The 12,624-nt window shown below is 39.2% G+C and overlaps 1 protein-coding gene across 7 annotated transcripts in view; it reads left to right on the plus strand.

Annotated features, from left to right (window-relative positions):
- AHCYL2 (adenosylhomocysteinase like 2) overlaps positions 1-12,624 on the plus strand; it is a 183,665-nt gene that overhangs the window by 159,875 nt on the left and 11,166 nt on the right. For all 7 annotated transcript variants that reach the window (XM_065938737.1, XM_065938738.1, XM_065938740.1 and 4 more), the window contains exons 8-12: positions 827-943; positions 2,909-2,972; positions 3,454-3,542; positions 6,857-6,927; positions 9,100-9,194. In XM_065938737.1, the coding sequence (XP_065794809.1) occupies positions 827-943; positions 2,909-2,972; positions 3,454-3,542; positions 6,857-6,927; positions 9,100-9,194 (436 nt within the window). The remainder of the gene's footprint in view (positions 1-826; positions 944-2,908; positions 2,973-3,453; positions 3,543-6,856; positions 6,928-9,099; positions 9,195-12,624) is intronic.

Consider the following 12,624-nt stretch of genomic DNA (forward strand, 5'->3'; position numbering starts at 1 on the left):
GGGAAATAAATTCTGAATCAGCTACTAACACTGCTTCATTATATTGTGATCTTTTTGAATATATAAAACTATGAATCGTCCCAAATTTTCAAACTTCTAGAAAGGGGTGAGTTTTGAATAAAACATCTGGTTCTAATTTTTAGTTGACTGAATTTAAAAAAAAAATAACCCTTATATATAGATATATGGACTTCCAAGGTGGTGCTAGTGGTAAAGAACCCACCCACCAACGCAGGAGATGTAAGAGGTGTGGATTTGATCCCTGGGTCAGGAAGATCCTCTGGAGAACAGAATGGCAATCCACTCCAGTATTCTTGCCTGGAGAATCCCATGGACAGAAGAACCTGGTGGTCTACAGTCCACAGGGTTGCATAGAGTCAGACATGACTGAAGCAACTTAGTATGCATGTAGATATATATATTTGTAGGTGTGTATACTGAAATTATAAGATTGAGACTATTTGAAAGTTAAAATTGTTGCTTTAGAGTAGTGGGGATTAAAACAGTACTTAAAAGTTTCTCTTATAATTAAAAAGAGAAATAAAATTAATAAGCAATTTAAAGTTTTACATTTTAATCCTTAAAATTTAGAGGTGGGTCAAAGATTTTCCCCATGTGCCTTTTGATTAAGATCTTTATTTCTAAGCTGTATATAGACTCTGGAAAAAGTATTCTCTGTTTCTCTATATATGCTGTATAGGATGAAACTAGTTGTGTCTCAGGCTCTCATGCCTACTCAATTAACTTATTTGTAAAATTTGATATGAAACTGATGGATTGGAATATCTCATTATTTTATGTTCTTTTTTATTTCCTTTATCCTTAGGCTGTACCAGCTATCCAAAGCTGGGAAGCTGTGTGTTCCAGCCATGAATGTCAATGACTCAGTCACGAAACAGAAATTTGACAACCTCTACTGTTGCCGTGAATCAATTCTTGATGGGTAATGGATTGTTATCTTTGGCGTGAACTTCAGTTGTTGAATTGAGGTTCTAAATTTTTTGGTTTTGGTTGTTTCTGGAAATGATTTGTATAGCACCTCTAAGCTGTATACAGACTCTGAAAATGTATTCTTTGTTTCTATGTATATACCTTATAGGATGAAACTAGTTGTATCTCAGACACAGTATTTTATAACCCATGTCATACTCAATATTTTATAACCCAAATATACCTTTGCTATCACTATTACATCATATACAGTATTTTATGACATAAGAGTTACCATTGCTATCGCTCTTGCAAGTGAATCTATTTTACTTAAAAAATCAGACCAGCTCCTGTCTATTGGTGACAGAGTTTTTACTTTGTCATCCTATCAGGCCTGGAAGTAACTAAAGTCAGTATAAGTAAGCATCTTTGGTGGTTTAGGAAAAGGTTCCTGGTGTTTCTTTTCCAGGTCATGTTGTCATGACTTAAGTTACAACCATCATAACAGTTCTTTGACCATGTGGAAAATCGTGGTGAGCAAAGGGTCATTTCCCAGAGGCATTTGTAGTTTTTCAAATCTGTGAGGACTACAAGTCTGAAAAAAATCTACTTAGATATAATATACCAAAAACTGTGTTCTTCCAGAACCCAGTTGCTGTCTACACTTGTGTCCTGACATTTCTTCTTTCTTGCTAAGATGACTCAATAATTCCCTGTATGAAAGCATTAAGTTGGTTTAGAATATTCCCAAACCAAATGGTTTCCATCATATATAGGTTAATGGAAAAGTGAAGAAAGGGCCTGTGGGCCACAGTACTAGTCTGAACGTCAGGCAGTTTGGAACACCACAGGCACCAGTGATTTCCATGTTGGTGCTGAGCCAGTCCAGGACCATTCTAAGCCATGACTTTTGAATATGGTAGTTGCCAAGCTAGAGTTACCCTCATCACTCAACAGAAATTGCCTCTGCACTTAACTGATAGTTACTGAGTCTCATCGGGGTTCATAGAGTTATACTAGTTCCTAGTGAGTGGAGTTGTCAAGTCATTAAAAAGATAGATTTCTACTTTCCCTTGGGGGATTTTTAAACTCTTTTCAACAGGAGAGGTTAACCAGATAGATGAGTAGAAAGACCCATAGATATTTGTCAGAACTGTCTCAGAATGGCAGGTTTTAGTTGAAAAGTTTCTTCTGCCTAGCCAGGGCTTCCTAGAGAAGGGAGATCAACCAGACCTAAAGAGAAACCAGAAACTGCTCCTACAACTTCTTCCAAGAGAGCCTGAAAACATGAAGGACCTTTATTCTAGCCTCATAGAGACTCAGAGACAAAGAAGTAGAACACATCTGAAAAGGACTCAGCCTGGAAAACTCAATGCTTATGCAGTCAATGTTGGCATGTTTCATGGCTCTTCTCCACCTTGTTGCCTGTTACCCTACCTGAATTAATGTGGGACCTATTGGCCATTCTGATATTACTTAATATAGGACTCATTTATCAGCATTATATTTTATGTATCTCATTCAGTAAGCTAGAAAGTTTACATTAAGCCAGAGCTTTGTCACCTCCTAAATAAAATTACATTATTTTTATTTACTTTTTAACCTTTATTTCCAAATATTATATATTCTAAATGTTATATAATAAATATATATTGCTTTTATGTTTAAAAGTTACTTTGTGGTCTATAGCTTCTTCCCTTTTGCACCACTCCCAGGACAAGGGGAAAAAAAGAAAAAACCCTCAACATGTAGATGGAATTGATTGGATAGCATGGAGTAAGAAAATGCATATTTTATTGAACTTTTCTTTATAGTCATTAAATAGTTTCTTTAGAATGGTAACCAGGCTTACTTTCAACATTCAAAACAAAAACCCAAACCAAAAAAAAAAAAAACCCACCATCAAAACAAAGGGACTCAATCTAATCTTAAGGGAGAAACTAGACATTTTTCTGATTCAATTTTTCTTCCTGCATAGACTTAAAAGAACAACAGACATGATGTTTGGTGGGAAGCAGGTGGTGGTCTGTGGCTATGGAGAGGTAAGGTTTAATCTTTCAGTTATTAGGAATTTAAAATGTATTTTGTGGAAATATACTAGAATTTTTAATTTCTGTAGACATCAAACTACATTCATTTACCATTTTAGATGGGAAAAAAGTAACTTCAGAAGCCCTCTAGTTAAAGTACAATCTTGCTTTTTCCCTTTGCATTTTTGCTATTTTTTCCTTAAGTTGATTTTCTGACTGTTCCAGTGCGCTGTTTGCGATGTTCTTTTAGCTTGTGTTTTGATTATAAATCGTGAGTGTGGGTGTACTTGTGCACATGCATGTGCTAAGCAGGGCTGAGGAGTTTGTTTATGAAATGCATTCATTTATTTTTTTTCCTATTGTCCCCCAAGCATGAATCTATTCAGTGAAATTCCCTTTGGGGGGCGGAAAGGGGGGTACACTTCACCAGAAGCTTTGAGGAGCTGTTTTCTTCGTGACTTTCCTTATCACGAGTTCTTTCTCCTCTCTCCAGGTCGGGAAGGGGTGCTGTGCTGCCTTGAAAGCTATGGGCTCCATTGTGTACGTGACTGAGATCGACCCCATCTGCGCTCTTCAAGCCTGGTAAGCATGCATAAGGAGATCTGCTTTTTCCTTTGCAGCACTGTCTAACATGTGATCTTGTAACTGCCTCCAAAGAATGGCCTAGTTAACGCAACATTTTCTCTTGGAGGGGCCTGGATCCTGAGAGGCTGGTATTAACTGTAAGCACCCATCTTTCAAAGTTCTAGGAGCTCTGCTCTGGGAGAACAGAGACTATCAGGGAAGCTAGAATTTGGAACTCCTGTGGAAGCAATAACAGGGGACGCCTTGAGTCAAAAAACAGGTAGCCCCTTCCCAGCTCCACATGCCATCCCTCTCCCTTTGAAAACAATGATCAAAAAAGAAATAGGCTGGCGTCAGATCCTTTCCAAAGTGGTGCACCCAAATGAGCACTTCTGTCACACGCCTCCCCCAGATGCATCACCTCAGTGTGATCAGGAAGAAATGTCAGACAAATCAAGTGAAGGGTAAAATCTACTAACTCTGATTGAAGGATACATAGGAGTTGTTTGTACTGTGCTTATAATTCTTAAGCTTGAAATGATTCCAAAGTTAAAATTAAAAAAATAGTTCCTCTCTCATCTGTAAATTGTATGTAATCTTATCTACCTCAATTATGAAAGTTCAGAAAATAATTATATAATTATTACATATGATAATGCTTCCAGTGGCTCAGATGGTAAAGAATCTGCCTGCAGTGCAGGAGACCCAGGTTCAATCCCTGGGTCGAGAAGATCCCCTGGAGAAGGAAATGGCTACCCACTCCAGTATTCTTACTTGGAGAATCCTATGGACCAGAGGAGCCTGGTGGGCTACAGTCCATGGTGTTGCAAAGAGTCGAGCATGACTAAATGACTAACACATACGTTATATAATAAATATATAACTATGCAAAGTGTAGAGGGGCTGTCACATAATAAATGCCCACTAAGTGGTAACTTATTAAAATTGTCTCCTGCCACCCTCAGCAGGATAGAAATATTGGGTAAAATCTTAGAAAAAAATGAAATGAACTTTTTGGCCAACTTAGCACACTGTCCCTGAAAACAACTGCACAGTCCCCATGTCTGTAGCCTGAATAACCCCCCAGTCTTTACCATTAACCCGCCCGAGGAAGGTACCCACGATAGATGAGGTATGACATTTCCCCTAGCCTGCCACTCCTCACACATGCTAGCCATCAACCCACAGTTTTGCCCAACAGAGTTGTTGACTTTGTCTAAGTCAAGGCTCCAGCACACAAGGGGAACTGTCACCATTCTAGCACTTTCAGGGTTTATCAGAGAAACCTAAACATGCTTTAATACTGATTGAGATACTGATTCAAACTACCTTATAAACATGAATTGAGCACTTATTCTATGTTAGGTACTCTGCTCTGTGCTGAGGGTGAATAGGATGAGTAGAAGAATGAAACAAATTCCTGCTTTCAGAAGCACACAGACAAATAACCACCGTGCAGTGTAATAAGGGCAATGATAGAGATAAACAGCCCATGCTTCTGTAGGGCCACAAAGGAGGAATATCTAACTAAAGGGCAGGAGATTTAAAAACTTCCAATTTTAAAAAAAATGACCATTAAAAATAAATAAAAGAGCAAGTCAGGGCAGAAAGAGGTGTCAATAGAGCTGAGTCTTGAAACTTGTTTAAGTGACTTCTTAGTTTGAAAGTAAGTTCCAGGTACAGGGAACATTTTCACGGGTCACCTAGGAAGGAAAGAGCATGACATGTTTATATTTAAGAAGCTAGAAGTACCTTAATGGAGCTGCCCACATATATCAACTTAAGTCTTCCTGTCTTATCCTGATACCAAGCAATTTCAATGAAGTATTAATATTTTAAGCAGACAAGTGACATGATCCAGACTGCATTTCAGGAAATCACTCTGCAAAATGAATTGGATATAAACTTAGAGGCAATGAGATTGGGCCAGAGTCTACCATAGCAAGGAATAATACAATCTGAATGTCAGGCCTACTTGTATAGAGAAGAGGGAATAGATTGTTGTTAAGTCACTAAGTCATTTCTGACTCTTCATGACCTCATGGACTGCAGTGCACTAGGCTTCCCTGTCCTTCACCATCTCCTGGAGTTTGTTCAAACTCATGTGTATTGAGTCGGTATAGATTAAAGAGGTTTTAAGGAATTAAGGAAAAAGAATCAACTCAATTTGGCGACATTTTTAACTAGGGAGAGGCAGTAGGCTAGGAAATTATAGTTTGACTCTTAGAGTTGGGTGAACAGCAATGCTGTTGGTTAAGACAGAAAATATAGAAGAAGAGATAGATAGGGTTGGTAGACAATATGGAAGAGACAGATAGGCTTGGTGGTGTGGGGAAGATAATAGGTTTGAGGTCCTTGTGGGACATGAGGAGGAGCTGCTGCTGCTTGCTGCTAAGTCACTTCAGTCGTGTCCAACTCTGTGCAACCCCATAGATGTCAGCCCACCAGGCTCCCCCGTCTCTGGGATTCTCCAGGCAAGAACACTGGAGTGGGTTGCCATTTCCTTCTCCAATGAGTGAAAGTGAAAAGTTAAAGTGAAGTTGCTTAGTCGTGTCCGACTCTTAGCAACCCCATGGACTGCAACCTACCAGGCTCCTCCATCCACAGGATTTTCCAGGCAAGAGTACTGGAGTGGGGTGCCATTGCCTTCTCCAGAGGAGGAGCTATCCAGTGGATAATTTGATCCATGGCTCTGACGCTTTGGAGAGATCTAAGCTAAAGATATCAATGTGAAAATAAGTCACCTGTGAGGCATCATTTGTATCCAAGGGGCAGGAGTGGATAAGTGCTGAAAGAAGAGAGGAAAAGAGCACCCCACAGAGTACCAACATTTAAGGATTGACTGAGATCAAGAAGGAGCAATCAGAAAAGTAGGAAAACCAAGAGAAAACAGCATCATGGACTCCAGGACAATAGAGTTTTAAGAAGGCAAATAATGTTTAATGTAACAGAGGAAATCAAGTAATATTAGAGTCTTAAGAAAAATTTGCTTTTGGCATCTAGGAGATCATTGATGATCTTGGAGAGAGCAGTTTCAGTGGGGTACTAGGTTCAAGTAAAACGACGCTTTCTAGAAATTGATTGGGGTTTCACAGTTAACCCTGTCTCTCTGTTATCAGGAAGAATTAGGTCCCAGTGGTAGAAAGAACCTTTTATTTCTGTCCTATGTGAACTAAGGAAGCAGTTTGAATTTTTCACTGCTAAGAATAGTCCAGCCATATCAAAAAGTGATGTAGGTACCAAAGCAACTTGGGTACTAGCTTTTGAGGTTATGTGGCAGAAGGTTTCCCAGCTGCCTATTTAGGTTAACTGATCATACTTTATTTCTACAGTATGGATGGATTTCGACTGGTGAAATTGAATGAGGTCATCCGACAAGTGGATATTGTTATTACCTGTACAGGTATGATTGTGACACTTACAATGGGATGGCATTTGGGCACACTTGCATGGAACAAGTGAAAAATGACTGGAAATGCTCTAAACAAAACCAAACTCTGAAAGCCAGAGATAGTAGTCCACAAAACCAATCTTTCCTGTTCTTCTAACCTCTTTAGAGCTCTGACCCAAAGTGTACCATTAGGTCATCCCTAGAGGAAACTTTCTCTCTAGCCCTTTTAACTGTTTTATAGCTCTATCCATCCTCAGCTACCTAGCAGATGGCTACCAATGAGTTTTATTTGGGAAGCCAGATTTTAAATTTGTATGTTTTAAAAAATTTTTTACTTCCAAAAGTGATGTGTATTTCTTTCTAGTCCTTATAACTAAAGCAAGGCTAGAGCAAAATTTCTCATGGTTGGAGAAAGTGGGCAAGGTGGCTGTGTTAATTTCCAAAGAGGTAGGTTTTGAGTTTTAGAGAGTAATGAGATACAGCTACTTTCCTTATACTACTTTCCTATGTACTTTCCTTATACTATTATCTTTCCATTGGAATATTGCATTTCTTTTATTACTCTATTTTAAAGGAGGAAAATCAGAATATTTAAGAATAAAACTATAATTTATAGCCTAAGGGGGAGTTGGGGGCAAAGAGGGACCATAAGAAACTGTTCTTGTTTCATATCAATCTTGTTTCATATCAATCTCCTTTCTTTGTAAGTAACTTTATTGACATGTAATTCATTTACCATACATTTCACCCACTCTAAGTGTACAATTCAATGTTTTCTAGTAAATTCACAGGGTCATACAACCATCAGAATCTAATTTTTTTATTGAGATGTATTTACATACCATAAAAATCACCTTTTAAAGTATACAGTTCAGTGATTTTTACTAAAGTTGTACAACATCCCATTATCTAATTCCACAACATTTTTTATCATCCCCAAAAGAAATCTTACATCATTAGCAGTCACTCCTCTTTCTACCCTCCACCTTTCCCCAGCCCTAGGCTACCATTAAATTTTGTGTCTCTATAGATTTGCCTATTCTGGATATTTCATATAAGCAATCATACAATATGTTTTTCTTTTGTGACTGGCATTTTTTCCCTAGCATAATATTTTCATCTTTCATGCATGTTGTAGCATGTATCAGTATTTCATTCCTTTTGATTGCTGGATAACATTCCATTTTAAGATTATATCCCGTTTCAGTGATGTTCATTCTTCAGTCGATGGACACTTGGGTTGTTTTTACTTTTTGGCTATTATGAACAATGCTGCTATGAACACTGTATGCAAGTCTGTTGTGAACATGTCTTTAGTTCTTTTGGATGTATACCTACAAGTGGATCATATGATAACTCTACTTTTAACATTCTGAGGAAATGCCAAACCTTCCAAAGTAACTTATTTTACATCCTGTAACATTATTTTACATCCTGCCAACAATGCATGCGTTACAGTTTCTCCACATCCTTGTCAACACTTGTTACTTTCTGATTTTTAGATTTTAGCCATCCTAGTATGTGTGAAGTATTGTGTCATTGTGGTATTGATTTGCATCTTTGCATGTGCATGTCAACACATTTTTTTACATCTTTTGAAAATGTTTATTCAGATCCTTTACTCATTTTTAAAGTGAGTTGTCTTTTGGACTTCCCCAATGGTCCAGTGTTTAAGATTCTGTGCTCCCTGAATGCAGGGGAGCTCCCAACGCAGGCAGGGTTTGACCCTTGGTTCAAGAGCTAAGATCCTGCATGCCACATGGTGTGGCCAAAAACTTTTTTTAAAAAATGAGTTGTCGTTTTATTTTTGAGTTGTAAGAGTTCTGTAGAAATTTTATTATTGATCTGTAAGAGTTTTTATCATATATATGATTTGCAAGTATTTTGTCCCTTTGTGTAGGTGGTCAATTCATTTTCTTATTGGTATCATTTGCAGCACATAGTTTTTAATTTCAATGTAGTCAGTTTATTTTTTCCTTTGGTTACTTGTGCTTTAGGTATTATTATCTAAGAAACCATTGTCTAACCCAGGTCACAAAGATTTATTCTCATGCTTTGCTTAGAGTTTTATAGTTTTAACTCTTAAATTTCAGTCTCTGACACATTTTAAGTTCAGTTTACATATGGTATGAGAAAGAGTTGAACTTCATTCCTTTTCATGTGGATATCTCTTCTGTTTTTAAGGTAATAAGAATGTGGTAACCAGAGAGCATTTAGATCGTATGAAGAATAGCTGCATCGTTTGTAACATGGGACATTCAAACACGGAGATTGACGTGGTAAGATCAAGTGACTCATCACTGGGGGCTTTTATTTTTTCTCTCTTTCCCAAGAAACATAAACTAGAAGAAGAAGGAGAAGCAGGGTCACCAGCCATCCTAAACATGACTGTACTGGCAGAGCTGTTCACAGTCTGTTCACTCACTAGCCTTTTGGCCTGTGAGTATGGATTCTACAAAGCTTCTTCATCTCAACTTAATCATTTCAAATGATTGGTTTTCCACCTAAGCTTGATGCCTACTTGTACTGTAAGCCATTTCATCTTTGTGTTTAGGATTAAGAGCAAAAAAGGATATAATAAATGTGAATCAGTATGCTAGTCAGTATTTGGGGGATATTTGAATTTGCTATAAAAGCGAGACAAGTAGCTTGGTCTAAGGAAATAAGTCAAGGCCGAGAAATCTATAGGCTGGAATGAGAACACTGCTTAAGATTGACTGTGTCTATCAAATATTGTGGTTTCTTTTTCTTCTCTCCCTCTTTCATGGTACTAACTCTTCCCTTAACATATTTTCCAAACTATAGTATTGGATCTCCAGGTGTCAAAATCAGTTCAGTATGTGTTCCTCAAACCTGGAAAATCTATCACCTTGATTCTCTAATTTTATTATAGTCATCAAAAATTTTCCAATCCAACAGAACACTTGGTCCTACCAAGTTGCCCAAGTGATAGTTAATAGAAGTGCTATTTATTTCTTTTCAGACTCACCAAAGTATCTCTCAGTGTGACTTTGCCTCTGGTTTTAAATTTTTCTGGCACTTTTCTGGCACAGCTATATTTCTCTCTGGGTAAATGGCTCAAGCAAAGCATGCTTTCATCTCCACTGAGGGCTGCTCTGATTGAGCTTCAGCATGCCAGGTAAGGATCAGTGGATATACTGGGAGCTTGTTGGACATCTATTTTAAATGGTTTCTCTTTTTAACTCTGTGTTCTATTCTTCTGTTATTAAAAATAGCTGGGAAAAAAACAAGCTACCAGAGCCTCTTTCTACCCTTGAGGTTTTTGAGTGGCGTGACTCCATTACTTTGTCTTACCATGATATTTTGCTTATAATGAGTAATTTGTTTAGTTTTTTTTTTTTACTGTGTAACGCAGAATGCTATATTTAATACCCGGTAATAAACCATAATGGAAAAGAATATGAAAAAGATACATACGTATTTGTATAACTGAGTCACTTTGCCGTACAGCAGAGAATAATACCACATTGTAAATCAACTATACTTCAATAAAATAAAACGAAACTAAAAGAATACAGGAATGACCAAGGGAACCTGGCTGACTCATCACAACTCTCCTCACCTTCCCTGCTGGGGTCTCCTGTCCAAGCACCAAAAGTGGGGGGGTCTGTCTATCCAGCTGAGGACTGGAGGGAAACAAACCCAAAGGCTGCAGCCTCCCTCGGTCCCAAGTGGGACAGCAGGCCTGGTCCATTGCCCAGCGGCACCCCTCTGCTCTCCTCACTGCCCCTAGGCCCCTTCCTATCTCCCTTCATGGTCCCTACCCTCCCTAAGCACTCACCTGCTCTGTCCTGACTGCAGGGCCTCAGCTTTGCAGGCCTGCTTCCCCTCTCCCTCGGCCAGAATTTCGAGCAGGAGGTCCCGCCAGGTTCTAGCAATACCTTCTCCCTCCTTCAGGCCCAGGGGCTCTCCTGGGGCCCTGCAGGGCTGCTGGGCACCCAGCCTCTCTGAGCTGCCATCTGCACTGGATACACCTCCCTCAAAGCCCCACAGGGAGCTCTGTCTCCCAGCTCTTGGGCCCATACAGGCTTCTCCTCTCGGCCTCTCAGGACCTTTACCCTCTCCACAGGAGGCGGAGACTGGGATCTGACCACCAGGCAAACTATGCGGTGAGGACCGTAAGAAAGCGGCTGCATCCCGCAAACACCTCCGGTGGGGAGATGCGGTCTGACCCCTTTGCTGCTAAGTCGCTTCAGTCGTGTCCGACCCTGTGCGACCCCATAGACGGCAGCCCACCGGGCTCCCCCGTCCCTGGGATTCTCCAGGCAAGAACACTGGAGTGGGTTGCCATTTCCTTCTCCTGTTTAGTTTTTATTTTTGAGGTTTGTGGGGGTTTTTTTGGTTTGGAGGTTTTTTTGTTTTTGGTTAAGTTTTACTTTTGTGTGATACTGCCCCTTTATTAAGTGGTCAAAGATATTAATATTTCTAAACTGTCTAGCCTATGATTATCTTTTTCTGGATTGATCTGCCTGTAGAGCCCCCAGATGAAAAAGCTTAAAGGGAAGTGATCATACTTTGAGCCCTGAGGAGAAACCTTCTGAGTAAGGGAAAAGGGAGGAATTTTCCCTTCCAAACCCTTAAGAAGCTCTAAAATAAAGAGAATTCCAAATGTAGTCATGTAATTTTTATATTTTTAATTTATTTCATTTCATCCTCTTACCACCCCACGAGGCATTATTCTTATTCTTAATTTTTAGATGGGAAACTAAAGACTTAAGTGTATTGTTCAGTCATAGTCATTGCGTCAAAAATGAAATTGGAGCCCAGAATCCAGGTTTTTTTTTAACTTCTTGTCCAGTGTTTTTGTCTTTGTTTTTCTGTATTTGTTTGTTTATTTGTTTAGGGTATTCTTTCTGGTTGGTTGGGCTTGTGTTTTCTTTCTTTGGTCATGCGGTGCAGCTTATGGGATTGAAGCCAGGCCCCAGCTGTGAAACACCGAGTCCTGACCACTGGACCGCCAGGGAATTCCCTGTTTTTCTGTGTTACACTATTCTCTCCTCATGCTTTTTATATTAATCAAATTGTGTTGGTAATCTCTTCTCCAAAGGCAGTCCAGACATGGTAATTTCTCAGAATAAAGGCCAAGAGACTCTTTACCCTCAATCATAAATATTTATTGTGTGATTGCTCTATGCCAGGTGCTATTCTAGATATTTGAGATCAGTGCACAAAACAGGAGAAGATTCCTGTCCTCAAAGAGCTTGTATTTTAGTGAGAAGAAGGACAATAAACATAAGAAGTAAAATTTATAGAATGTGAAAGCCCCAGGGGAAAAAAAGAAAAAGTAGAGCGTGGTAAGGGGAATCAAGAGTGCTAGGCTGTGACTTTAAACAGAGGGATCAAGGTGAGCCTCATCACAGAGATGATGGTTGAGCAAAGCTGAAGGAATTAGCCATGTTGACTTTTGGGTGAAGGACATTTCCAGAGGACGGAACTGCCAGAGCAAATTCCCTAAGGCATGAGTTGCCTAGTCTGAGGATCAACAATAAGGCCAGTGTGACTGGAGCTGAAGAGCATGGGGCAGGGAAGAGTGGAAATGAGGTCAGAGATGTGATGAGCCAGTTCTTATAGGACCTCAGAGGCCAATATGAGAGTTCCTGATGTGTTCTGAGAGTAGAGAACCACTGTCGGATTTATGACTTCTGTTTTAAAAGGATAATTTTTTTAATTTTAAAAGGATCACCCTAG

This window comes from Muntiacus reevesi, chromosome 6 (assembly GCF_963930625.1).
Source record: "Muntiacus reevesi chromosome 6, mMunRee1.1, whole genome shotgun sequence".
Taxonomy (NCBI): domain Eukaryota; kingdom Metazoa; phylum Chordata; class Mammalia; order Artiodactyla; family Cervidae; genus Muntiacus; species Muntiacus reevesi.